This window comes from Haplochromis burtoni, unplaced genomic scaffold (assembly GCF_018398535.1).
Source record: "Haplochromis burtoni strain Fernald_Lab_line unplaced genomic scaffold, NCSU_Asbu1 Contig_362, whole genome shotgun sequence".
Classification (NCBI taxonomy): Eukaryota; Metazoa; Chordata; class Actinopteri; order Cichliformes; family Cichlidae; genus Haplochromis; species Haplochromis burtoni.
In genome coordinates this window covers 485,969-511,687 of record NW_024582723.1, presented here as the reverse complement: position 1 = coordinate 511,687, position 25,719 = coordinate 485,969, and the positions used below count along the sequence as shown (strand labels likewise).

At 40.3% G+C, this 25,719-nt stretch overlaps 4 protein-coding genes across 8 annotated transcripts in view; 1 reads left to right on the top strand and 3 right to left on the bottom strand.

Annotated features, from left to right (window-relative positions):
• The window catches only part of rab18b (RAB18B, member RAS oncogene family), a 13,424-nt gene extending 9,817 nt beyond the window's left edge, over positions 1-3,607 (bottom strand). Inside the window, exon 1 of the mRNA XM_005943219.3 lies at positions 3,396-3,607. Within this exon, the coding sequence (XP_005943281.1) occupies positions 3,396-3,463 (68 nt within the window). The 5' untranslated portion in view covers positions 3,464-3,607. The remainder of the gene's footprint in view (positions 1-3,395) is intronic.
• A 2,416-nt stretch (positions 3,608-6,023) lies between these two features.
• On the top strand, positions 6,024-9,618 carry LOC102288837 (patched domain-containing protein 3). Its single transcript, XM_042228882.1, has 3 exons — positions 6,024-7,021; positions 7,271-7,416; positions 7,768-9,618. Exons 1-3 carry the CDS (start codon positions 6,258-6,260, stop codon positions 9,282-9,284), a joined length of 2,427 nt encoding a protein of 808 aa, XP_042084816.1. The 5' UTR covers positions 6,024-6,257; the 3' UTR covers positions 9,285-9,618.
• Positions 9,619-10,642: 1,024 nt separating this feature from the next.
• yme1l1b (YME1-like 1b) lies at positions 10,643-17,699 on the bottom strand. Of its 2 annotated transcripts, none has more exons than XM_042228896.1 (18): positions 17,426-17,699; positions 16,761-16,895; positions 16,448-16,625; positions 15,729-15,821; positions 14,940-15,049; positions 14,409-14,559; positions 14,244-14,327; positions 13,812-13,964; positions 13,566-13,718; positions 13,316-13,448; positions 13,061-13,123; positions 12,743-12,855; positions 12,501-12,656; positions 12,213-12,364; positions 11,970-12,096; positions 11,744-11,817; positions 11,566-11,652; positions 10,643-11,455 (listed from the first exon to the last, which is right to left on the bottom strand). In XM_042228896.1, exons 1-18 carry the CDS (start codon positions 17,456-17,458, stop codon positions 11,312-11,314), a joined length of 2,139 nt encoding a protein of 712 aa, XP_042084830.1. In that variant the 5' UTR covers positions 17,459-17,699; the 3' UTR covers positions 10,643-11,311. The 2 variants fall into 2 exon arrangements, with proteins under 2 accessions (XP_042084830.1, XP_005943280.1); XM_005943218.3 differs by having other exon boundaries at positions 13,812-13,985; positions 17,426-17,691.
• A 160-nt stretch (positions 17,700-17,859) lies between these two features.
• On the bottom strand, positions 17,860-25,428 carry LOC102310916 (acyl-CoA-binding domain-containing protein 5A). Of its 4 annotated transcripts, none has more exons than XM_005943215.2 (14): positions 25,300-25,428; positions 24,916-25,007; positions 24,477-24,600; positions 24,168-24,240; positions 23,752-23,896; positions 22,965-23,003; positions 22,422-22,616; positions 21,155-21,373; positions 20,859-20,953; positions 20,575-20,755; positions 20,217-20,428; positions 19,960-20,010; positions 19,036-19,151; positions 17,860-18,922 (listed from the first exon to the last, which is right to left on the bottom strand). In XM_005943215.2, exons 2-14 carry the CDS (start codon positions 24,995-24,997, stop codon positions 18,910-18,912), a joined length of 1,545 nt encoding a protein of 514 aa, XP_005943277.1. In that variant the 5' UTR covers positions 24,998-25,007; positions 25,300-25,428; the 3' UTR covers positions 17,860-18,909. The 4 variants fall into 4 exon arrangements, with proteins under 4 accessions (XP_005943277.1, XP_005943276.1, XP_042084831.1 ...); XM_005943214.2 differs by having other exon boundaries at positions 17,861-18,922; positions 24,916-25,037; positions 25,300-25,421; XM_042228897.1 differs by lacking the exon at positions 22,965-23,003 and having other exon boundaries at positions 17,861-18,922; positions 24,916-25,037; positions 25,300-25,421.
• Between the last annotated feature and the right edge of the window lie 291 nt (positions 25,429-25,719).

Genomic DNA, 25,719 nt, shown 5'->3' with positions numbered 1-25,719 from the left:
CCTGTCTAATATGGAGAGGAAGGTTATTCCAAAGCATCGGCGCTGCAACAGAGAACGCTCGGTCTCCTCTAAGTTTCAGCCGTGACTTTGGGACCGAAAGCAACAACTGCTCAGCTGACCGAAGGGAACGAGTGGGGACGTGGGGCTTCAACAAGTCAGACAAATAAACAGGTGCCAGACCATTTAGAGATTTAAAAACCAATAAAAGGACTTTAAAACGGATCCTAAATTCAATTGGAAGCCAGTGTAGAGAGGCCAAAATCGGAGTGATGTGATCAAATTTTCTTCTGCCAGTTAAAAATCGTGCCGCAGCATTTTGCACTAATTGCAAGCGTGACAAAGTGCCCTGCCCAACCCCTATTAAAAGAGAATTACAATAATCTAAACGTGAGGTAATAAAGGCATGAATAACACTTTCCAAGTCACGCTTGGAAAGAAAGGGCTTAACCTTTGATAAACGTCTGAGGTGATAAAATGCTGATTTTACCACCCCGTTTACATGGTCATCAAAGGTAAGTGCAGAATCAATTTTAACTCCGAGATTTGTGATCGAACTCTTTAGTTGGGAAGTCAAAGCTGCAAGATCAACATCCGGAGTATGAGAAGAACGATTTGGGCCAAATAAAATCGCTTCTGTCTTCCGATCATTAAAATTTAAAAAGTTTTTTGCCATCCATGCTTTAACATTGCTAAGGCAGTCAAGCAGAGACTTGGGAGACTATCAGAATGACTAAAAGGTTAATAAAGCTGGCAGTCATCTGCATATAGATGGAGTGACACTTTATGTTTTCGGAAAATCGCACCAAGAGGCAAAAGGTACAGTGAAAACAATAATGGCCCAAGAATAGATCCCTGTGGCACACCCCAAAGCAGAAGAATAGATCCCTGTGGCACACCCCAAAGCAGAGGGGCCACAGAGGATGAAGCGGACCCCAACTTAACACAAAAGGTCCTATTTGAAAGATGGGACTTAAACCACACAAGTGCTGAACCAAAAATTCCCACACAGTGCTGTAAGCGGGAGATCAGCAAATCGTGATCCACTGTGTCAAATGCAGCAGTCATGTCCAACAGGACCAGCACTGCATATTTACCACAGTCTGTCGCTATCAGACCGTGGTAAAAATGTGTTTTAGTTTTATATATATATATATATCTATCGCTTCATTACTGAGAGTGTGCCCAATGCAGTTGATTATTTCTAAGGTTGTGGCTGCACATTAAAGCTCTGATACTTTAAACTGGATCTGTTTAAATATTAAAGTTTAAAGTCCCACACCATAATAAAGGAGACGTGGAAATTGCTTCCGCTTGTCGCAGACCAAAGAGAAATTTATTTTATTGACTGAACAGGTATTCTCAGTGTGTGTTCTGTGTTTCCAGCAGTGTGAAACAGACTAATCAGCAGATTAGAATTATGTAGAACAACATTTCTAAATCACCAAATTAAAACGCGGACAGTTCCGTAACAATGCGACGCACAGTTTGCATTTTGATTTTACTAAGATATGGCTTAACAATGGCTTACATCATTTTCTTAGGGTTTATTAAAGTATTCTGATTCTGAACAACTTGCACATATAAGATGTATTCACCCAGCAGAGACTGCCGTGAATAAAAAACTCTGTGAAAACATGGCGCTTCCAGATGATTTTGAACATAACCTGCTCCCAACAGTTTTAGTTTGTATTCTTTCAGCTGCAGACTAAGTGCTGTTTATGGTTTGAGAGTAAAGCTTAAATACAAAAACAGAATTCAAAATTAGTACAAATTTGATATGAGGTCAGCGAGTACCGAGTCAGTGTCTTGCTATTGTTTATAAAACAATAAAGCTGTTGTAAAATTGTTTGCTGCTAACAGGAGAAAAAACATTAAGGAATAAAGTCGCATTTAAAAATCTATATTATTTAATATTTATTTATTATTTACTCCTACTGTTCGGGCAGAGAGGTTGGTGGGTCCTTTGGGAATGGTGACGCTATTTTCTGGAGAATTGATTATTCAGCAACTGGTTAAAAAGCCTGACCCAAGACACCCAAGTCATCTCTGGTAGAAAACATTTTTTTCTTTTAATATGTGACCATATTGTGCAGCTCCTGAAGAGCTACAAAGGCAAACACTGCCCAGCCCTAGGTTTGTGCTTACATTTGCTACTGCTTATCAGTGACAGCGGTTTGTTGGAAAAAGATGGCCTTCCATTTACTTTACAACCATCAATAAAACGTTCAGAATTTCTTTGGAATCTATGTCGTCAGAGATTTCATTGTTGCCCACCCCTACTGCTAGCTGCAAGCTAATGACACAGTGGATGCATTTTCCAAGAAGTTTAATTGTTTTGTTTGCGTTTTTTTTTTTTTTAAATCAAATCATGGATCTATACATGATGTGCTGTTGAACTATTTGGATACATCTGAATACATTAAATACTCTGACATGTTTTTAGAAGCAAATTCATAATCATAAGATTATAATTCTGGGCAATTTAGAGTTTATACTGACCAGTAGGTGCTGGCTAAACTGGGGCTATGTGCCGTGCTGTGGTGCTGTTTACAGTAATGGGTGCTGGACTGGTGCAGGGCAGACTGTGCTAGGTTAGCGCCCGAGTAAAAGCACAGATATCATCAGAGAGAAACATGTAATTGAACTGTGAGTTCATGAGAGTGTTGAAAGTATGGCCTCCTGGTGAAAATCTTGTAAAACCTTACTTGTGTGCATAGTCAGGTGATTTAAAAAAAAAAAATCTGATTTAACTTAATATTATGTACATGAATTGTTTGGTTTTTTTTAATTGAAATTAATTGAAATAACACTCAAAAAATGGAGTGCTCATTTGCATTTCAATGCAGCTGCTGTATAATAGGGTTTGGTTCTCAAAGGAGATATCACTTGGGATTTGAGCTGATCAACACTTGCAAATTCCGCATTTATACTGGCTAGAGGCTGGAAGCAGACAAGGCTCCTGTAACGTGGGCCTTTATATTGTAGAATACAGTTGGTTAAATTCACAAAGGGAAAAAACTAAACAAAAAAATCCAAACCTGCAATAGGACAGGTCAGCTGATCCCAGGCTGTACACAAAGAAAGCCTTCTGAAGCTCAGAGTAGACATTATTATGTAAGATATTTGTAGTTTTCCCCTAACCTGCCAAATCTCACTGCAACCCCCGACCATATGTCTTTTTTAAAACTTCAAATCTACTTCTAAAATGTTCAGAAATGTGTCTAATCTGTTACCAGGAACATCTGAAGTTTGTGAATACAGGCTGAAACGTTGGCATCAACAGACACCATGAAAACCAGTTAAGCTGGAACACTGGGCAGCGAGAATGAAACTTACACAACAATGTCAACATTCACAACAGGCTAGCTGCTAAGCTCGCTAAAACACAGACAAACCTGGACTTTCCGACGCCACTTTCACCAATTATCAACAGCTTCAGAGTCGTCAACACATCGTCGTCCATATTTGTCTTGGAGTTAGTTTACCTTTGACTCTGAATTAACTAAAAACGATTTTACAGATATTTTTTTACTGTGTTTTAGGATAGCAGGCGGCTATCAGTTCCGATGATAGCCTACTGCTCACGCAACTTCCGGCCAAAGTGCGACGCGCGACGTCACCGGTGTTCGCGAGATTTGAAAATGAAACACAAAAAAATATTATTATTATGTTGATACAAAACTAAATTATTTAGTTTTTAAGTATGAAGATTTTCTAACAATTATTTAAAGTGGCAAAGAACTTGTATAAAATATATTAGCTCTCCTGATAAAGGTTCTAATTTCCTTGTATTATGCTATGAAAATGTTGCAGCAGTTTATTGAAATATGCAAGCATACATGGAAATACAGAATATAAAGCAAAATCAGAGTCTGTACGTTTCCAATAACCTTGATCTTTATTCTTCAACACAGCCTGAACTCTCTGAAGCAGCTCTCTTGTCATTTCTTTAAGTAGTCGAATAGTTCCCCAGGCTTCTTGGAGGACATTCAAAGCTCTTCTTTGGATATTGGCTGCCTTTTCTTCTGCTCTCTGTCAAACTTATTCCACACCGTTTCATTAGCAGTGTGGGATGCATCTCTCAAGTCCTATCTGGTGTCTTTGCATGAGTTTTCAAAATACTATTTAATGTCTGTCATAATTGTGCTATCTTTGTCATTTTGTGGATGTTCCCATGGCTTTTGTGACAGGCAGCTTATAACAAAGTGCCTAGACAAACAATTTAAAATTGCTTACTTAAGTTAGTTTTATGCTTTTTTATGACCTTTAAAGGTTTAAAGGTTTATGATCCATAGACCAGTGTTATATCGTTTAACAAACAATAAACAATTTGAAAGACCTTCAGAAATCCCGGTGAACTATTGCTCAAGAGCACTTTAAAACTCCTTTGAATTAAAATATAAAGAAATGAGGGGTTCTCAAGATTTTTTGCAGGGGTGGTGCAGAGAAGAAGCAATAATCTAGTTTTTCTAGAGTGAGTTTAGTGAATTTCACCTACGTTACTTCATTTAATTGGTGTTTGGTCAGAAATAATAAGAAAATGCAAATATATGTTTACACTATGCAAGTTATTCATGACTTACATAAATGAGCATCCCCTAAAACCAACTAATTGCTACCAGGATTTGAAAAGCTGATGAAGGCAAATGCATTTAGTGTCAAATACAAATGAGTTAAACATAAAGATTGGAAACTAATTTCTGTTACAAGCTATTAATAAAAGCTTTTAATAATGCATCTTTGTTCCTGTTTGTTGGGATTTCTCCCGATCTTAACAGTTAAATGTTTGATTTTGTTAGTTCTAGTATTTACACACATGTTCTTGCTCTGCTATGGGCCAGCTTACCCTTCAGGCTGAACTGAAATTAGTGCATGGAACCACAACCACAGGAAATGACTGCCTTCAGGTGGGGTTACCTTTCAAGTGCCTAAATAAAGAGTCACATAATGGAGCACAACATGTCTTTGTTTTGTGCATCGGCTTCATTTTATCAATCCTAAAAGGCCCTCCTTTGTGTAACCTTTACGTTACCCGAACCATGACATGGTATCGCCCCAGGGTTGTGGGGGAATAATAACGCTGTGATGCTTGAACTGTGAAATAGTCAGAAAATTCGTCTTTAAGAAGAAAAACAAAAAAAAAACTAGGGTGTTTCTTGAACCTGGCCAATGAAAAATGAAAATGAAAAAGGTGTTAAATATAAATTTACATATATGAATTTGGATTTGTATCATATTTGCTTTTGTGCAAATTATTTAGGCATTTTGAGGGGAGAGAAATCACACTGTTTTAAGCTGTGCTGGTAAACTAAAAGTAGTCTGAAAAACTCATGCATCGAGTATGATACATTTGCATTGCTGGGTTAATTATATGAGGTGTGTCATCTGACTGATAAGATTACAAGAGAAAGAGCGTTTTTTTTCCCATCCGTTTATATCCTCATTGTCCATAACCTGTCATTGGCACTGATAACCACACTGAACTTTGTACTAACATACTGGAAACCGTCAAGTACTCAGTGAGGTCATTGTGATCTACATATTGTTACCAACATATTTAGCTTATGTGTGGTTTTGAGCACTTAAAAAGAAATGCTGTAAGCATGTATTTAGAAATATTGGATTCAGAAAGTTACAAATGGATTGTAATAGTGTCATGAAATTGAAATAAAAAATGATGCCAAGATGGTTATAGTATAACCAAAAGGAGGAGGCAGCAGTTCCCCACTCTATATAAATGAGTGCTCAGGAGGTGTGTGGTGTTGAGCGCTCAGGAGAGCTCATCTGTTTTTTTGGTCTGCTGTTAGTGCATCTTCTTTTTAATCAACACTCTGGGAAATCTTTTTGGTTGAAATTTGCTCTTCTCCGTTTATTTTCTTTTTTTTTTAAGTGTTTTGCTTTTTTTACAGATTCCAAAGATGATTTTTTTTTGTGATACAACAGGATTAAGCAACAAGAAACTCTAGCAAAGAGTGAGATAGAACCACACCAAGAGTCGCTTTCATACGGTTCGTATGAAAGCGACTCTTCCTGAACAAGCTCACTGAGTGAGCCTTTCCTCAAACTACATCTGCTGAAAAGAAACTGCAACAAAGAACATGGAGCCAAACAGGAATCTGCGACACAGTAAATGCTTCTGACAGCAGCTTGTGACGATAGTTTGAACATTTCTGAAAACAAAGGAGCAACCGATTTATATCCACAAAACATATTTTTGAGCTTCTATCATCCTGTCAAAGGAGCCAGGTTTTGCAGCTATGGCCAGATGTCGCATGGATTGCATAGAAAAGCCCCTTCAGAGCTTCTTTAAGAAGATGGGTAAATCTGTTGGATCCAATCCCTGGTGGTTCCTCATTGCCCCCCTTATTGTCTCTGCAGCTCTGGGAAGCGGGTTTTATTTTACTCAGGACAGACTCTCCAACAATATTGAAGAGGAGTTTACACCTTTTAATGGACCGGCCAAGACAGAGAGGAAGCACTTCAGTGAAATGTTTCCAGAAGATGATTCCATGTTTTCAAGTTTGAGGCAGACCACAGATGGAAACTATGCCACTCTCATAGCTACAAGCGAGACTAATATTCTGACTGTTAAAATGCTTGAAGAAATCCTCATGTTGGACTCTAAAATCAAGAACATGTTGGTAGAATTTGATAAGGAATCATTTAAATATGAGGGCATCTGTGCTAAGGTGATGAAAAACTGCATTTCAAACATCATTCTAGATATCATTCAATACAATGCCGAAAATATAAAAGCTGTCACACTGACATTCCCGTGGTATCACAATGGTAAGACAAATTTGCCGTTGTATACAAGTCTGGGGGGTGTGACTCAAGGAGACACTTCAGTTGTTGAAAGCGCTAAAGCTATACAACTCTATTACTATTTAAAAGAGGGCAACAAAACAAAAAATGACCTTTGGTTGGAAAGCTTCATTAGTTTGGTGTCGAATAGCTCCTCACCTTCCCTCCAGGTAAGAACTCACATTTTGTGTTTAAGTTATTATCCTCCCACTTGGTGAGATTGTTCCTGCTCATTCTTTTTCCAATCTTCTAGGTATCATACTCCACCTCAATGTCAATGCAGTGGGAATTTGAGAAATCTCCAGATTCTGTCATCTCTTTATTTTCCATCACCTACTCTATTGCCATCACATTTTCCATCATAACTTGCTGGAGGTCAGAAAAAAATAACAGCCAAGCCTGTCATTGAATGTATATTTGACAAATTACTTTAAAGATAAAATAAAATATGAGTTTGTTTTTTCAGGTTGGATAATGTGAGGACGAAGGTGTGGGTGGGGTTCTGCGGCGTTCTCTCTACAAGTCTAGCGGTCGTGAGTGGTTTTGGTTTGCTCTTGTTGGTGGGCCAGCCTTTTGTAATGACAGCTGCCTCCTGTCCCTTCATGATTCTAGGTGAGGCTCTGTTAAACATTCAGGTCAAACTGTTCAGTTGAGGCAGCAGTTTGTAGAAAATGTTATGCCAGAAAAAGCTTTAGCAAGATTTTCACAGCAGCGATTGTCAACAAGACCTGCATTCTTAAAATAACACTTACAGTTGATTGATTTCAGCAATGTTTTCTAAGAAACTACCATTACTAATGACAGGGTTACCATCAGCTGTGATGGTAACCCTGTCATTAGTGGTCTCTATCTCCCCTAACCCTAGCCTTGTAGACACTCACACAAACACACACCAATACTCTAAGCCTGAAGTCTTATTTTGTATTTTAAAAATATTCCCCACTCTGACTTTTATCACTAAAGGTATTGGGATCGATGATATGTTCATCATGATCTCCTGCTGGCAAAAGACTTGCGTTCTGGACAGCGTTCCAGAACGGCTGGGTGAGACCTACAAAGATGCTGCCATCTCCATTACCATTACCACCCTCACCGATGTGCTGGCTCTCTTCCTGGGCTGCATCACACCCTTTGGCTCAGTCCAGTCCTTCTGCCTCTATGCTGGAATTTGTCTTTGCTTCTGTTACTTCTACAGCCTGACCTTCCTGGGTGCATGCATGGCTTTAAATGGGCAGAGAGAAGCAGAGAACAAGCACTGGATCACCTGCATCAAAGTCCCAAGTGATGCACCAGGGAAATCAAAAGCTTTCTGGTTGTGCTGTACTGGGGGTCGGTACAACCAAGATACTAAAAAAGAGGAAACAGAGCCCATAAGTTCTTTTTTTGAGAGGTTCTACGGTCCATTTCTGACCCACAAAGTGACAAAAGTCTTTGTGTTTGTCCTTTATGCAGGTTATTTAGCTGCTAGTATCTATGGCTGTGTAATCTTAAAAGAAGGACTTGATACTAAGAACCTGGCTTTGGATGATTCTTACATTATCAATTACTACAACCATGAAGAGGAGCACTTCAATGAATATAGCTTCAGTGCAATGGTGGCAATAGAGCAGCAATTCCCCTACTGGGAAAAAGACCAACGGAAGCAATTAAATTCTTGTATTTCAAGTTTTGAATCACTGAAATTTGTCAATAACACAATGGCTTGGTTCATTTTCTTTGAAAACTATGCAGAAGGCAATAATAAGCCCATAAGCTCCCAGGAGGAATTCCTAAACAACCTGAAACCTTTCTTAAATTTTGACCCATTCTTAGCACAAGACATCCAATGGACTCCAGACGGTAAGATTCAGGCATCTCGCTTTTTCCTGCAGACAAAAAACAACGTACCGATGGCAGATATGATGGTGGAGCTCAGGAAAACTGCGGAGGAATGTTCAGTGGAGCTCCTGGTGTACCACCCTTCTTTCATCTACTTTGACCAGTACACTGTCATTTTAAATAACACCATCCAAACCATGCTCACCGCTGTGATCGTAATGCTTGCAATCTCTCTCGTACTCATACCCGATCCTCTCTGCTCACTTTGTGTAGTGTTTGCAATTGTTTCAGTCATCACCGGCGTGACGGGATTCATGTCCCTCTGGGGCGTCAATCTGGATTCCATCTCCATGATCAATCTGGTCATGTGCATCGGTTTCTCGGTAGATTTCTCGGCGCACATTTGCTACTCTTTTGTTTCGAGTCCCAAAAGTGACGGCAATGAGAAAGCTATTGAGGCTTTGGCGATTTTGGGTTACCCAGTACTGCAGGGAGCACTGTCCACTATCTTAGGTGTGGTGGTGTTGAGCGTGTCTGGGAGTTACATATTCCGGACATTTTTCAAAATCGTGTTTCTTGTCATTGTGTTTGGACTGTTCCACGGCTTGACGTTTATTCCAGTGTTTCTCACGTTGTTTGGGGCCTGTAGCAAGTCACGTTGAGCTGATGCCCAGTGCATCCGTCTGCAGATTTGACATTTCAATTACACTCACGCTAAAACTGTGGATGCCATGCCTTTAACTTGATTGATATATATGTAAAAAAAAAATTTTAAAAAAGGACTATTGTTTAAAATATAGCAAACCTGTGCGCTCATGCTAAGATACTTTCAGTGTCTGAAAACACACTGAAAGTATCTATATATATCTCTCTATATATATCTATATATATTTATTGTTCATCTCTAATATTGTAGGCTATTTATCTAACAATACAAAACACCTTGAGGCAACTGAGGTCATGACCTGGTGCTACATAAACAAACAGATTTGAATTGAACTGAATAAAGATTTAATAATTGCTGAGATTTTGGGGGGTGTTTAGTTGTGTCACTTATTACAAGGATGTATATGCAGTGTTGTTTTATGTGCATTTTAAAATAAATAAAGTCACCTGTACACACTTAAGTCTTTATTTGGGTTCCTTTTCCTTTACACTGAGGAGAGATGTACAGCAGAGAGCCATTCAGTGTACACAGCATAAAAGCTTCACTATACATCTATATACAATGTTCCCCTTACACCCCTTATATATACACAGATAAGTTACTCACTAAAAGGCGAACAAACAGAATATACTGTGGCAAACTGGAAAAAAAATAAAAATCAAACATCAAGATGCACAACATGCTGAAATCAGCGTTCTAAATATGGATTACATACACATTTGGAGAAAGACATTCACTGCTTTGACGTAGATTTGTACAGACAATCTGTGCTGGTAAGTGTTTGATTTGGAGTCATCTTACAATTAAATGAAATTCATTTTCCCCTCACATCTTCTTTCACACCTGGAGAAAAGTACCACAAAACATTTAGCATTGTTTGTCCACTGTGCTATGGAGATTTGTTTACTAAGCAGTCCAGTATGCAGGACCAGACACGGGCTAGAAGCCTTTCGACAGTTAAGCGATGAGAACGGGGACTGAAGCACAATACTGACAGCTGGCCTTTTAGCTTCTCAGAATAACTGCAGAGTCTTTATTTCACAATTTGCATGTACAAGAAAAACTACTATGTCACTGATGAGGCTTCCAAAAGCCAATCTCAAACTTTTTAAATAAATTATGGCATTATTTTTATTTCAGAACTAAAAGCCTTCCGATCCCAAAGCTGTATTGCTACGCCAAACACAGCCACTTTACGTCACGTGCTTTTCTGAAGCTGAGGGGCAGTTTTTCTTCCATTTGTACGCTTGAAAGAAAATTAAGGGCACAAAGAGTGCACACGAACATTTTAAATATCCACGCTTAGCCAAGGTGCTGAGCCATTGTAGTTCAACTTTATCCTACTTCGGAAGAAAAAAAAAAAAGATATAGTAACCTTCAAAAGAAAGCAGCAGGGGAGTAAGATACACTGGAAACACACCTCACATATATCAGATATGAACACAAACACATGAAGAGAACTGAAACATGAGTAGAGATTCACATATATTCTGGACGCTGTATCAACAATGACCTCTTTGGGTTGATAATATATGTGGCGTTTCCAAAGGACCAGAAGTGAATCTGTCTGTCTGTCTGGCTAAAGATTAATATGGTGATACAGCTGAGTTATGAGGAACCCTAAAAGAAATTCAGATGCTGTTATGTTAGCAGTATATATTTACATTCATGTTTTGTTTCCTCCCACCAAGCAATAAAATGACCTGAGCAAAATTTTTAATATTAAACATTTAGTCATTCAACCTTTAATCCCATACAGTGAGCCAGTACTGCTGCTTACATGTGAACACGGGGCACTCATGTTTATGCTTTAAATAACAGCACTACTTATCTGGGGATAGTGATGGGATTCTGTGAAGGTGAGACAGCATGAAGGGATGGGATTTTCCCCACAGGAACACTTGTAAAGTGACATTATAAATGCAGGCCTCTGAGTCCATCCTTCCTTTTTCTATCAGTTGACCTCTTAAAATCTACCTCCTCCTCTGCCTGTGCCCAGAGATATTTGGGTCCTCTCAGGGTTCATCTGGTCTCCAGGGTTTTGCCCTCCAGGACCAGCTGAATCTCTTTGGCATCTAGTGTCTCGTACATGAGCAGAGCATCTGCCAGGTTCTTGTGCTCTTTAGCATGAGACTTCAGCAGGGCTTTGGCACGCTCATATGACTCCTGGAGAGAGCAAGAGAAAAGATGTCAGAGAACATAAACAAAATGTAATTTTCTTTTTAAAGAACAGGAGCGGAGTTAGTTTTTAACATTATATAACAGATCACACAGACCTTGAGTAACACTCTGATTTCTTGCTCCACAGCTGCTTGTGTCTCTGGGCTTTGTGCTGCCAGATCAGTGTAGGTCATTATACCCAGCTAAGAGACACACAGGCAAAGGGGATGCTTGAAAAAAATGAATGTAAGGACATAAAGTCTTTCACTTTGTGCTGCTTTTAAGCAAATATACCTTTTCACACATTCCATATCTGGTTACCATCATCTTAGCAATCCTGGTGGCACTATCAAAGTCGCTTGATGCTCCTGAAGAACAAGAAATGACTCATTCAATCCTACATCATAAATCATTAATTCCACCTTGTCCTGCAGCTTTCTTCACCTAAGAATCAGTGTGTTTGTACAATCTACCCTCCCAGTTCACTCACTCTCTGGTCACTTCAAGGACATTTTCTTACCAGTTGTGATGTAATCATGGCCAAATATGATTTCCTCAGCTACACGGCCGCCCATGCTGACATCCATCTGGGCCAGAAGTTGAGAGCGAGTCTCGCTCCACCTGTCATTCTCTGGAAGCATGGACACCTTCAAAGAAGCATTGAAGATGAAGTTGAGGATGTAGAAGATAAAGAAAGTTTTAACCAGGCATTCAAATTTAAAGTTATGTAGTGAGAGTATGAACCAGCTCCAGCTTTCCTTACATGTCCCAGACTGGGGCCTCTGGGCATGATGGTAGCCTTGTTGATTGGCATCGCATCTTTGGTATAGAAAGCTACAATTGCATGGCCTGATTCGTGGTACGCCGTGATGCGCTTGTTCTTATCATCTATCTCTGCACTCCTTCTCTCTGGGCCTTGAGGAAAAACAAAGAAAAGACCACTGTTCACAGTTCTTGTTCAAAGGGGATCATCTGACTTTCGTGATGTTTGCTGTTATCGTAGCCTCTTTACTTTCGATGATGTACATCTTTACACCAAACTATCACTCACCCATGAGGATTTTGTCTTTAGCAAACTCCAGCTCCTTCATAGTGACCATGTCTTTGCCATCAACCGCTGCCTTTAGGGCAGCCTGGTTCACCAGATTTTCAAGGTCAGCACCAGAGAAGCCCACGGTGCCTCGGGCAATAATATTGGCCTCGATAGCTGCAGAAATAACAAACAACATCCATGTGGTTATGAAAGGGCATTATAATGAACCTATTCCTCGTTAGCAGATTCTAATTTCTCACTTGGATCCACTTTGATCTTCTTTAGGTACCAGTTGAGAATTTCTGTGCGTCCTTTCACATCTGGTTTGGGCACAGTCACTTGCATGTCAAAACGCCCTGGGCGAATCAGGGCACTGCAAGGGTACGTCAGTTGGTTAAAAAGAGATGATAAAGTGCAAGCATATAACTTGAAACACAGCCCGGAGGGTTTAGCTCTTTTTTGTTTGCATTGCCAATTACAACTGATAGAATGAGGACTGTAAAGTTTGACATTTCTAAAATATGAGCAGTGATATTTTCGCTGGGAATAAGAATAAGGGAATAAGAGGCAAAACATACTTATCTAAAGCCTCTGGGAAGTTGGTTGCCCCGATGATGATCACCCCTTCATTTGGTTTAAACCTACAAATTAAGATTTCAAAAATTTAAATGACTCTCATTTAAACCTCAAAAAATATGCAGTACCATCATTATGCCACCCAAATCAATCATACTGTTTGTAATAACACACAACATTTAGCTTTTTGAGAAATTATTTTAGTCGACTTGCTTCCTGAACATTCATAAAATGTGAGTTTTGATTTTACAGATTACCCATCCATCTCAGCAAGAAGCTGGTTGATCGTCTGTCTGGAGTAAGGGTGCATAGGAGATTCTATCCTTTTCCCACCCACGCTGTCCAGTTCATCGATGAAAATCACACAGGGAGCGTTGGCTTTGGCCTCCCCTTAAGAAAAGCAGTCACCCAAAAACAAACATATCAAGCAATCAACTTTAAACTCTAAATTAACTAATACAAAAAAGGATGCTAATAATTATTATTATTATTTTTTTAAAAACGCACTGAAGAGGTTCCTGATGCGACTCGCTCCCACTCCAACGAACATTTCGTCAAACTCTGAGCCGGAGGCATAATAAAACGGTACGTCTGCCTCTCCTGCCACTGCTCTGGCCAGCAGGGTCTTTCCAGTCCCTGGAGGGCCCACAAGTAAAACTCCTAAATTAAAGAGACAAAACAGAGGAGAAAATGAGTTTTGAAAGAGTAATGCCAGAGGTCACTGTGAATGTGCCACTGTGAAAAATAACCCACCTTTAGGCAGCTTTCCTCCCAAAGCTGTGAACTTTTGTGGGTTTTTAAGGAACTCCACCACTTCCTGCAGCTCATTCTTAGCTTCTTCGACCCCTTTCACATGCTCAAATGTCACATTTTTCATCTGCACAGGGTCCACGGCTGAGTCCAGGCCTGATGTGGTTCGGAACCGCACTGTCCAAAATGATTAGATTAAAGTTCGAAATCATGCGGCATGTCATGGTTAATCAACTCACACAGACAAACACATTACATGTTAGCCACATCACACAGCAGCACCACTGCAAATGGTTTAGTTGGTTTAGTTGGAACAAGCTTGCAAGTGTTTAGCTCTACTGTTAATATTTTAACTGATTATTAAAATATTAGTACTTTGGAGGCAAATTATTTTGAAACTAAGATCCAGTGTTTGGAGGGAAAGGGGGCCTTTACCCGATATGAAGGGCGTCTTCGAGATGCCATACAGCCCAACGAGAAGCAGCACCAGCAGGATTAGACGAGTCCTCCTAAGTGAGTCTGACGGTCAAACAAGAACATCAGCACAGTTTAATTCTGTATAATGATACTGAGTCTAGGTGTGTTTGTACTGAAACTTGCCTTGAGTTCGCTGTGTCAGGGCTTGAGCTTTCAGGAAACCCTCAGCGAAGCCCCTCTTGAACGCATCCTGCTGTCCATCAGGTATGTTCTTGTTCTTCACCATGCTGTCTAGACTTTCAACTTCTATCCCCTTGTCACGTGTGAGAAACCCCTGCAGTCCAAAGCAAGTCTGGTCAGTACTCCAATCTAAAAGCCTGCATCACTGTTACTCTTGCAAGAACCACCAGAGCCACAGGTTTTACAACTACAGGGACAAGATCAGCAAACCTCTTTCTAATATATATATTTATATATGTAAAAAAAAACATTCTTTGGTCATCAAGTTAAATTACAAGTCTGCAGGTGTCACAGACTAAACAGATATAAGCTGTCACACATTCCTCAAGTTTTGTGACTGTAAAAGGCAGGCTGTTTTTCATACTTGCTGCTGCATTTTATCATGCACATTGATGACAAAGTATTAAAAATGTTCTACACGTCCATAACATAAGGATTTGGCAATGCATGCCAACCTTGTGAATAAACATGTACCTTCATAAAAGATGGCGTGAACCCTTCAGAGTCGGCAGGCCGTTCGAAAGCTGACTGCAGTCGTCTTGTTTTGCTCCTTAAAGTTTTAAAACCTCTGGTCTGAACCAACGCTGAAATAAATCACGCAGACATAAACATAGTGAAGTCATCAGCAACTTTATCAAAAACAGAGTCCAGTAAAATAGCTCTTATCTGTTATGTCAATGGGATGAACAAAATACAGGAAATACTTATAGATCTGAGCTCAGCCATAAACATCACTTAGAATTAACGCCTTAATAGCAATTTCAAATAAACGTTTAAAAAGTGCCAGCAGGAGAGCTTGTATAGACGTTTCACAAGTGTAGCTAATAAATTGGTCAGTGAGTGTAAATGTATATTATGTTGTTACAGCTAGAAGTACAACGCAGGGATAGCTCAGTAGGTAGAGTGGTGGCCCCATGATCGGAAGGTCGGGGGTTCGACTCCACTGAACGGCTACCCTGAGGTACCCCTGAGCAAGGTACCGTCCCTACACACTGCTCCCCGGGCGCTGCACTGGCGGCTGCCCACTGCTTCACTGGGTGAATGGGTTAAATGCAGAGGAACTATTTCCCTATGGGGACTAACACGCACACTTTACACACTTTACAAATGTAAGATATGCTTGCAATGACCCTGTCAGTAATGTCAGCCTGTCTTGCTTTCACATAAACATACAAACCAACTCAGATCATTTATTTGTTGTAACTCAATATGAAGTTTGAGTCTTTCATAAAATTATTGAACTACTTTGTAATCCATGGTTACCTGGCCGGTACTGGAGATCTGTAAAGACAGACTGAAGTGGTGAAGGGTGCAGCCTTGAAAACACCGGTGTCGGCACGCGACTCCATGAGAAGCCTGGGGAGAGAGAACAAAGTATAAGTGTCGTTTAAATCATGAGGTAACTGCAGGGCAAACTGGCCTTACTGTCTCATTAAGGCCTCAGTCACACAAGCTTAGAGACCAGCTGGCAGTCATTTGGCAACTACTGGTCATAAGAGAAAAGTGTGCATTCATCAAAATGTTGCAAGTGGTTGCTGGCAGTCACCAGGCTTAGAGACCAGTCAGTGAGAAACCTGTAACCACAGAGCCTCGCTTCCTTTAAGCAAGGGGGAAAAAAGTGCATTCCATGTTTGGCTGGCAAGTGGTTGCTGGAGGTTGATGGGCGGGAAATTGGTTGCAAAGACGTATATGGTGCTGCACGAAAAAGGTTCTTTTGATTGCTTCAGTCACTAACAGGCTGCACAGTTGCTCAAAGTTTGCCTGGAAGATGAACTAAAAGTGATGGCACCAATCTGCTAGAAACCCAAGCATGAAGGTTTCTGATGCAACCGATTTCACCAGGGGAAAGTACATTTTTCCCTCGCAACCTGAAATTGCAATAGGGTTGCTAACTGGTTTGTCGGCCTGTGTGACAATCATTTAGTAGCTACACTAATCAATCTGATGTGAGATAGAGATATATTGAGATACATCTTCCTCACCATGCTTATTGTGGAAAAAGGAATGTGTGGAGAGATGCGAGGTCCTCCAGGCCGTCTGACCACCAAATGCAAGTGGCGCTTCCTGTGGGCTCAAGTGTGGCAACACACGAGTCACCAGCTCATCCAGCTGCTGCGTTCCCAGATCTGATAAACCCAGCTCCCGTAAATTCCACACAGACTGTAAACAAACAAAGTATATAGCTTTTCCTATGAGGTGTGCCTCATATTTTTAATAACATTGAGCATGCAATGTTTTCGTTATTGTTCAGAACATTCAAGCAAGTGTCAGGACATGCACTTGTACAGCGAGTACCTCGGCACAGTGTAGTTCTGGGTCTGCAGCACGCTCCTTACGTTTTCTTGATTTGCAGGAGGCACTGCTGCTGCTCCCCACTGAGCTTTTCAGAGAGTGGAGGACGTTGATGAGGTGACTCAGGGGTACAGTCACCTGTGGTCATTGCAATCAGTTGGTGAATGACTACGTTATAGTACGTTGTGAATATCAAAAGATACACTTACAAGCTGAAGGCTGCTCATATTGAGACTGGTGACGATGTAGACAGATTACGTTAACTAGCCGGTGTTGCAAAGTTGGATGGCATAAACAAACATAAACATAGCTACATATAGGCGATTGACAGATTAATTAATGACACATCGCTCAATGACGCAGTTTACTATTTGACACACAACTAAGGACACAGCGGAGACTGAGAAACTATCATTAACGCGCTAGCCAAAACTTCTCTCAACGACCCACGTTGCTTATTTTACTTTAACTGCGGGAAAACAGCAGATAACTGGTGTGGCAACTTGTCCACCGATGTAAATGCACAGTTCAAAATAAACTACAACGAAAGACAGCAGGGGGAGTCATACAAACATGCTAAGGTTAAGCTAGCTTACTAGCACGTTCAAGTGAACCAAAAGAACAAGAGCGCTACTATTAGCTTGAGCTAACTTATCCTGCTTTCTTACCTGAGGCTGGACCGTCGTTGACAAGGAAAACATATTTAATTGTCACCTGTGCAAGACCCCAGTTAAGCTATATGCAAGTTATATGACTGTCCCTGAGAGTTAAAGGTCCGTGTTTGCGGCAAGAAGTGACAGCGGAAAATAACCCGGATATGACCTCCACCATGTTGTGACAAATTTTGTATCCCGGTCGAAATTTGACTCCCTTTTGTGGTCACGCTAAAGTACCTGTTTATTTATTTTTAAAGAAATGTCCACATTGTTTTGCCCAATCTTGAGATGGAAATGAATCGAGCATAACTTTCAACCACTAAAACCGATTTATCTGTTCCGGAATGAAAGCATATAACTGTAAAAACAAAACAAAAGACATAATAGTAATACGCATAAAAGTAAACGCACTTTACGGGTTTTTTTCAGCTTTTGTAAAAAAGTAATTTTGAAAATTCGTGGATAATAACAATAATATATTTTAGCATTTTTTTTAAATAGCTTGCACATTCTGGTGGATTAACCGCTACAGAAAAATACAAAAATATTTTAGTAACTACTCACACTGATAAATAGAAATAAGAAAACACTCTTGGAAAAAACTCACAGCCTCTCAAATAAGCATCAACATCATTAAAAATGTGATTGTTCTAAGAATGTCTTTATTACATTTGCAATGTGCTTCATATGCTCATATTTTACAACTGTAAGCATTATCCTTCCATAAACCAAACAGTATTCTTCATTGTCTACTTAAAACTAGCAAGAAACAAGAATGTTTATATAGATATGTGGACTGTCTGCACTCTTCTCAGTTGTTTTTTTTTGTTTGTTTTTTGGTTACTATAGCAGTAAAGCTATAAAATAAATAGCCTGACACAAAAATAATAATGTTTCTCACATCAAGTGTGTTTTTGACTTTAAAAGAAACTCTCCTAAAATATGTATCTATTCAAGACAACACATATAAAAGACCAATGTCCTTGTAATTACATTACAGTACATGTAATGGAACACTCTAGTTTGAGGGGGAAAACGAATTAAAATATAAAATGTACAATAAATAACTGGGAATGAGAATCTCTAAAACTCTTTATCGCTTGAAGTCTACAGCTATTGCATGACAATGAACCGTGAATTAACTTCACAAGTTCTGCAAAGGTTCTGGAAATCTCCTCGTCATATATAAGATCACCACCTCATGACAGACTAACTGGAGCAAAGAAACTGGGCCAGCACTGGTGATGCATAAATCAAACCCTTTTCTTAAATACCTCAAAAGTCTGCTTCAAGTTTAAACGCTACACTACATCGCCAAGTTTCCAACCATCCGTTCATCTAAAACAGCCTTTTAAATTTCTACCGATGCCTCATTGCACTCTGCATCTGATTTTAGCTCTAGAAAGCCACAAAACCCCCAAAAAGTGCATCGTTTTCATCCACAGTTCATCTTCTTTGATCGATGTTGATAGTTGCCAGTAGTAGTAATAGACAATTCACGGTATTTTGCTGTGAGGAGAAATGCAGAAACTGAATTTTAGTTGTGTTTCATTGTGGTCATAAAACAAGAAGAGTCATCCCTCACAACAAACCCAAATGATCTCCAAGAGACTTTTTCTCACCTTCTCTTTCGTTGTAAGTAAAGGTGGACAAGCCAGTGGGTGATAAGAGGCCAGAGTGCGGTGAACACGACTGTGAGTGGGGAGAAGTCACAAGGCCACCACGATGGTCTCAGGAACTTAAAAGAAAAATCAGAAATAAAAAAACAAGAGGGGTAAAGGCACTCTGATTTCCCAGTGGAACTGAAAAAAGCCTCTAACTTCCACTTTGAAACAGTTCAGAGAGCACAAGGACTGCTAAAACACTGTTTTAATACAACATAGTGACATCAGCAGGTTTTTATGACAACACACTGATCTCTGACCTTTGACCTATGACCTTGAAATGGTGTATTTTATTATCTTTGCACAGAATTGGCTGAAATCTTTGATTTCTCTGGACTGTGAAAACTTGAGATATTATGATATATTCACATGTGGGAAACTTTCTGGCATCATTGTGAGGTCGTAGGGCACTGTATTGAAAAAAACAAAAAGTGCTGTACAGCTCTGTCCATTCACCTTCATATCATATATTACTCACTATGGTTTACTGAATTGTTTTATTCAACGTTAACTTTAACCTCGGGCACTAACAACGAAGGCTAAGGTCAAATGTTTAGCAAACCGAGGTACTCATGTCCTCAAGGCCTCGTATATTGTTGTGAAGTTTGAAGATGATTTATTAAAACAATGCAGATAATATAAAGTTTTTACTGATTTTCGCATTTTGTGTCTTTGAGCTTGACCTGATTTTCACCAAAATTAAATCAGCTCGAGCTGTTACTGCTATCGACTGTCACACGAAATTTGAACATGATATGCTGAAAACTATGGATGCTAGAGTGCTAACAAACAAACAGACAGGCAAACAAACCACTCTTCGGGGAGAGTATAATAACAGGTCATGCTTCATAGCTGAGAGCAAAAAAGCTTTTTAATGAGCACCTGTCTTGGTACAGTTACAGAGTCCCCCCGCCTTGGCAAAGATGATCTTGACTGAAAGAAAAGAAAACATGAAAATTAAAAAAAATGTTTAAGAAAACATCCTTAGAATCAGTGATTGTCTTGAAGGGAATGAAAATAAAATCAATTTAGAATTTGTCGATTTTAATTGAATTTTTTATGACTTAAAAAAGAGAAAAACTGTGACAAAAAGTTCCTTAATTGCACCTAAACAAGTGGCCACATGTCTGGTTGTTCACCTGTGACTTGGTCAGCTCCTCCAGAGCATGCAGCCTGTACAGCACATTGGCCATGTCGCACTGCAGTCTCAGCAGAGCAGTGGCTATTTGCTCATTGATGCTTCCCCTGGTAACACTGCCAGGATGCAGTCTGCTCGGTGACACACAGCAGCAGGTGGCATTTACGCTCACACATGGCTCAGCGCTGCAGGTAGCCCTCGGTGTCTGAGAACCTGGAAGGAGAACCAGAATACATGCAGACTTTATGGAATGGTAGGAAGGGTATCTCATTTATTTAAATGCTCAGGAGAATAAACGGGGGAATACATTGTGAGAGACTGCTAAATCGGGGATTCAGCATCATCTGCAGTAATCTCACCTCTCCCTGTTCTTGACAAGGAGCTGATGTGTTTTCTTGGACTAATCCCTTCTTTAACATCTCCTGTGAGGACATGATCTTCTCCACCTATCAGGGTGGTGTTGCTCTCAAACCAGACATCCCTTTGCTTCATCGAGCCAGCTCCTGATCCCCGTGAGAGGCCTTTGGACGTGGACAGCCGCTTAGCAGGAAAATGAAGAGCATCATCACACTTTGTATGGACGAAATATGAATAGCTCATGCAATGGCCTAGTTTTATTTGGAAAGCATGTTTCGCACCACACCTCATCCGTGGCTAGGTGCTCCATGGAGTCACAGAACTCTTCATTATCTGAGTCAGTGGATCGGTGGTTCTTCTCAAGAATAGCATCGTTATGATCTAAGGCACAAAAAAGAAAGAGAAGAGCATGTCCAGCATTGTAAATTGTGCCTAAAACCTACATTTTTAAATTACAGGCTAAAGAGAACTATACTGTACAATTTGACAGCAATTTACAGATGATGTCTTATCAGATATTTTGGTTTTCTATATCCAGCATGCAATCCAATACAGAATGTTAGCATTTCTATGTAATCTTACCAGTCAGATGTCCATTAACATGCATGTATGGGTTATACTGTACACTGGGCTCTAAGGTACATGCCAGCTCTTCCTCCTCCACATCGCTGTTGAGGGAGCTGTGGGTCCCGTTGGTGAAGGAGGACACACTGGGCTCCACACTGCTGCAGGAGCCTTTAGTGTCAGACCACCTCCACCTCTTGTCCTCCACCATTAACAGCCGTGGGTCAGGACTCCAGTCTGACATAACACAAAGACATGGACTATGGGAAAGAATTATGAAAATACTTTTTCTTTATCTGACAGAAATGCTGTGTATTATTTATACGTTTTTCCTTATTTTCTGTGATATGTAATAATAATGGATTGCATTTATATAGTGCTTTTTGGGACCCTCAAAGCGCTTTACAATTCCACTGGTGAATGGCCTGGCCGGTGGCCTGTATTTGTACAGCGCTTTACTAATCCCTAAGGACCCCAAAGTGTGAAGGCAAGCTACAGTTGTAGCCACAGCTGCCCTGGGGCAGACTGTCAGAGGTGAGGCTGCCATATCGTGCCATCGGCCCCTCTGGTCATCACCAGTAGGCGGTAGGTGAAGTTACTTTCCCAAGGACACAACGACCGAGACTGTCTGAGCCGGGGCTCAAACCGGCAACCTTCCGATTACAAGACGAACTGCCAACTCTTGAGCCACGATCGCCCCACATATATACCTACTGTGACAATGGTGGGTAATCATATTAACACCAAAAATGTCTTAATATGATCAGTACAAACCTCCGCTCACTTCATGGTGTTTATGAGGGGCAGCCAATCAGAAAACGTTGACTTACAGTGAAGGGGATGGGAGATATAATGGTTTCAGACTGAGGGTTACACCGAGGCACACAATAAATATTATGTAGATCTGTGAATCGTGCAAAGCTATTATAACCTAGTCGTCTTGAGTTTAAAACTAAAAATATGGAACTGGAAAAATCCCATCCACGTGTGTCTTGCATCCTTTAAATATTCAACATTTCATGATTTTTTGTATTTTTCCTGGAAAGAAAAGGGGGAAAAAATTCCCAAAAAATCTCAGCTAATGGTTTTATCTAATACTTGGCAATAAGGGTTTATGGGATCCCAAAGAGCAGACTTAATAGCTGCACTGATTTCCTGCTAAACTCATTAAAACAGGCAAACACATAAGGAAAGTTAGGAGAGAAGCAATTATTTGGCTGTATGTTGCCTCTACAACAACACAAACCAGCACCTCTGTCAGCCCATGACCCAAACTACACTGTACCTCTTTCCTCCTCCTTGTCTTCATGGTCCGCATTGTGTCCTTCATCCCCATTTTCCTCTTCCTCACTTCTCCTCCATTCACTACTTCCCTCATTTCTCTCCACGCCACTATTCTCCTCGCTACTGACACTCAAGCCTCGAGCACTGTTGTCGTTTTCGTGGAGGTTCTGAATATCATCCCACAGATCCCCATACCCTGAACAGTGAGGGAAATGCTCTTGATTAATTCAAAAATTGCATATAGATGCACAGCAAAAATCTGCACAACAGAAAAGCCACACAGGAAACTTGACATCACTTCACGGGGTCTGCACACTGTAACAACGCCACAATGCGAGCCAACAGACCAACACGCCTTACCACAGCACATACTAGACATGACAAAAAAGCACAAGAAAATCTGCTCTAATTTTTATTTTTTTTTACAGCTCATACAGCTTAAAGCAGAGACGATTTTCACTCAGCTGCAACAGCAATGAAAGCAACGTAACTAAACTAAAAAACTCTATCACGTCTACAGCCCTCGCAAACACCAAGGACTTGCCTTCCATTGTTGGCTTCTTAAAAGGTTTAACCAGCTCATCTAGGGATAAAAAAACATGTAAGACATGCATTAAGAAAAAAAAAGATCACCATATCACCCCATCTGAGCAGCGCTGCTATCACCTGCAGGCTACTGTGTTTTCATTTCCTTTGACGTGCCTTCATATGTGGACCAAAAGCCACACGAAACCCCTCAAAACATTTACAGTCACTTAGCAACAGGGTCATTACAATGTTTAGCAGATAGATGAGTGTTTCAAAATCGATACTGGGAAAATGAGAGAGAGCACCATCACAAATTTTCGATATGACATTAACAGAAACTTGTTCGTTATTTGGCTTTCAGTACATATCACATTGAAGTTGGATGAAAATGTATTTAGATTTAATCTCTGTGAAAGCTCTTGTTTGAAAGAAAATCAAGTGTGTGTATGAGACGCTGTAAACTAAATATATGCCTAATATATGCAAAACGGTGGTTTCTACAGGCCTCCAAATCTGCTGTCAGAGGCCGACAGCCAAACATTTTAGGGACTGCAAGCATCCATCACTCTATATGAACTTTAATTGATAGTCCACAGTCACAGAGCCGCCAAACCAGACATTTACCTTAAAGATGTGAAGGATCCAGCTCAACTAGTTTTCTAGATAATGGAATTTGACTGAATTTATTTATTTTGCAAAATTTGATGAATTGAGATGGAATGCCGTCATGTCATGACACTATACTGATCGGAAACACGACAACTTGAGAATACTCCATAGGCATGTTTCCAGGCTTGCTTTACCCGCATGTTGTGCAAAGGGTCTGGTGAAGGGTCTCCTGTCCACCTCATTTTCTTCAGCCTCCTCTCCCTCTACCTCTGTGTAGAAATTTCCCAGCATCTGTACCAGGTCAGACACATCTTCTGAAATTGGCACAGTCTCCAGAATCTGAAAACACACATATAAATTTGATAAATCAACAGAAAGGCTCTTTTGATTCGGGAGCATTATGGTACAAATGCATGCAAGTTGAGGCAAACAACAGTGCCAATAAGATACTTTACATTTCGCAAGAGAAGAGTTGTTTAACACATCCCTCGACTAAATGCCCGCGCTTTTCTGAGCACGCCAAGTCATTTATTCAAAGCATGATGCCACGAGTGTTTATTATTCTGCGTGCTGCTTCTATTCAACCCCAGTTTTGCCTGAAAGGACTTACCAGCTGGATGTTCTCAATATAACTCTTCATGGCTTCCTCCTTTGTCATATTTCCTAAAGAGCTCCATGCATCCCTGAGAACACAAAGTCATAGTTCAAAATCAACTGAGGCTGTGAAGTTGAAGTATTTTCTGTATTTGTGCAACAGTATACGGGGGAGAACTAAGTGCATTTGGCTCCATAGTAAAATAGCCATGCAGTGGTCATACGTGCCACAGGGGAGGGACCCCGATAGTAAAATTTCATGGCTCTTGTGCATTTTTTAAAAACTAGTTGGGGTATTATGGGTCCATATTAGAAATGCATATACCATTTAGCTTTTCCATGAGTGTCCCAGAAGCCGGTTGGTCTGGAAATGTTGCACGGCCCCATAGTGGCCTGCTTATAGTAACTGTAGAACATCAGCATCATGTCATCAGATGGCTGAAAAGTACCTAAAAAATAAGGAAACAACAGAAAGGCAAGCTCAGGCTTTGTGTGCAGTAAACCAGTAACACACAATGTGGCAAAGATGCATGAAGTGTCTGATTCGGTTAATCAGCTCTCATCCCTGTAGCAGCTTTGGGGTCAGCCAAGTGTGAGTGACAGCTCTTAAGTGCAACACATGTAGGTCAATCACACAGAGTGAACAAACAAGCCCAGTGAGGACAGATTTTACACTCCACAGCTGATCATTGAGCACTCGAGTTCAACCATTTTCTACTTATTTTCCCACACGGGCTCTATAGCAGATTTTAATAAGTCATCACCTTCTTCGGGCAAACTCCGGACCACTTTAACTGCCGCAGCAAATTTCGCCTCCAGGCTGTGCTTGTCCTCCTCCTGCGCCATGCCGAGTCCACTGAAGGATGACATGAATGAGTCCTCACATCTTGAGCAAGAAATTGAAGCAATTAATGAAAAAAAAAAAAATCAGAAAGAGCTGAAGGGAGGGGGTGACACAGTTTGTTCACCACTGCACCTTGCTGGCACCTGTCCTGTATTTGTAAAAGGCCAGCTGCTTTCTCTCTAATCTGGGATTTTGAGATGAAATTGTTCTATAAAATTACCCTCGTCGTTTTTTTTCGTTCAGCGATAACAGACTATATTCTCCGAGTGAAATGCATTTTTCTGTGGTTCATTTGCTCACTCACCATCAAGTTCACATTGGCCGGTAAGATAATTATTTCATTAGCCCGGTGTCTGTCTGCAATATGCAGCAAAAAAGCCAATCTGCTCCGGTCAAGGATGAGCCAAACACGCAACGTTTGAGCCTTAAACACGTCTGGGTGATGTAGTTTTATTCAGTGAAAAAAACTGCAGATAGTAGTGCACATCTCAACGCTTAAGCATTCAAATCCCACAAACCTCTCTGAGCGGAGCTTTAAACCGAAGTGGTGAGTGGGAAATGTAGGAATCTGCGTCTAGGTCTCTTTTTTGTCCAGGCAGCAAAAGAAAATAGTTCTCTTTCTCTTTTCTTAAAATTAAACTAAACCTATAAAGGATATTGTCAATGCTGATGATTCAATAAGACACGTTCTGTTATTTTGTAAACACATCAGATTAGAGTTTTA

Bases quoted from the DNA above. Each gene is read 5' to 3' on its own strand.
- yme1l1b (XM_005943218.3), bottom strand. From the start codon at position 17,458: ATGTTTTCCTTGTCAACGACGGTCCAGCCTCAG. The intron at 13,719-13,811 runs GTGGGTTATTTT...TCTTTAATTTAG, and splicing joins GGGAGGAAAGCTGCCTAAAG to GAGTTTTACTTGTGGGCCCT. The intron at 11,456-11,565 runs GTCTGTGTGATC...TGCTCTCTCCAG, and splicing joins AAATCAGAGTGTTACTCAAG to GAGTCATATGAGCGTGCCAA.
- LOC102310916 (XM_005943214.2), bottom strand. From the start codon at position 25,021: ATGTCATCCTTCAGTGGACTCGGCATGGCGCAGGAGGAGGACAAGCAC. The intron at 23,897-24,167 runs GTAAGTCCTTTC...GTGTGTTTTCAG, and splicing joins ATATTGAGAACATCCAGCTG to ATTCTGGAGACTGTGCCAAT. The intron at 19,152-19,959 runs GTGCTCATTAAA...TTTTCTTTTAAG, and splicing joins CTGTAACTGTACCAAGACAG to TTCCTGAGACCATCGTGGTG.
- LOC102288837 (XM_042228882.1), top strand. From the start codon at position 6,258: ATGGCCAGATGTCGCATGGATTGCATAGAAAAGCCCCTTCAGAGCTTC. The intron at 7,022-7,270 runs AGATTGTTCCTG...TTGTTTTTTCAG, and splicing joins TATTATCCTCCCACTTGGTG to GTTGGATAATGTGAGGACGA. The intron at 7,417-7,767 runs GTGAGGCTCTGT...TTATCACTAAAG, and splicing joins CTGTCCCTTCATGATTCTAG to GTATTGGGATCGATGATATG.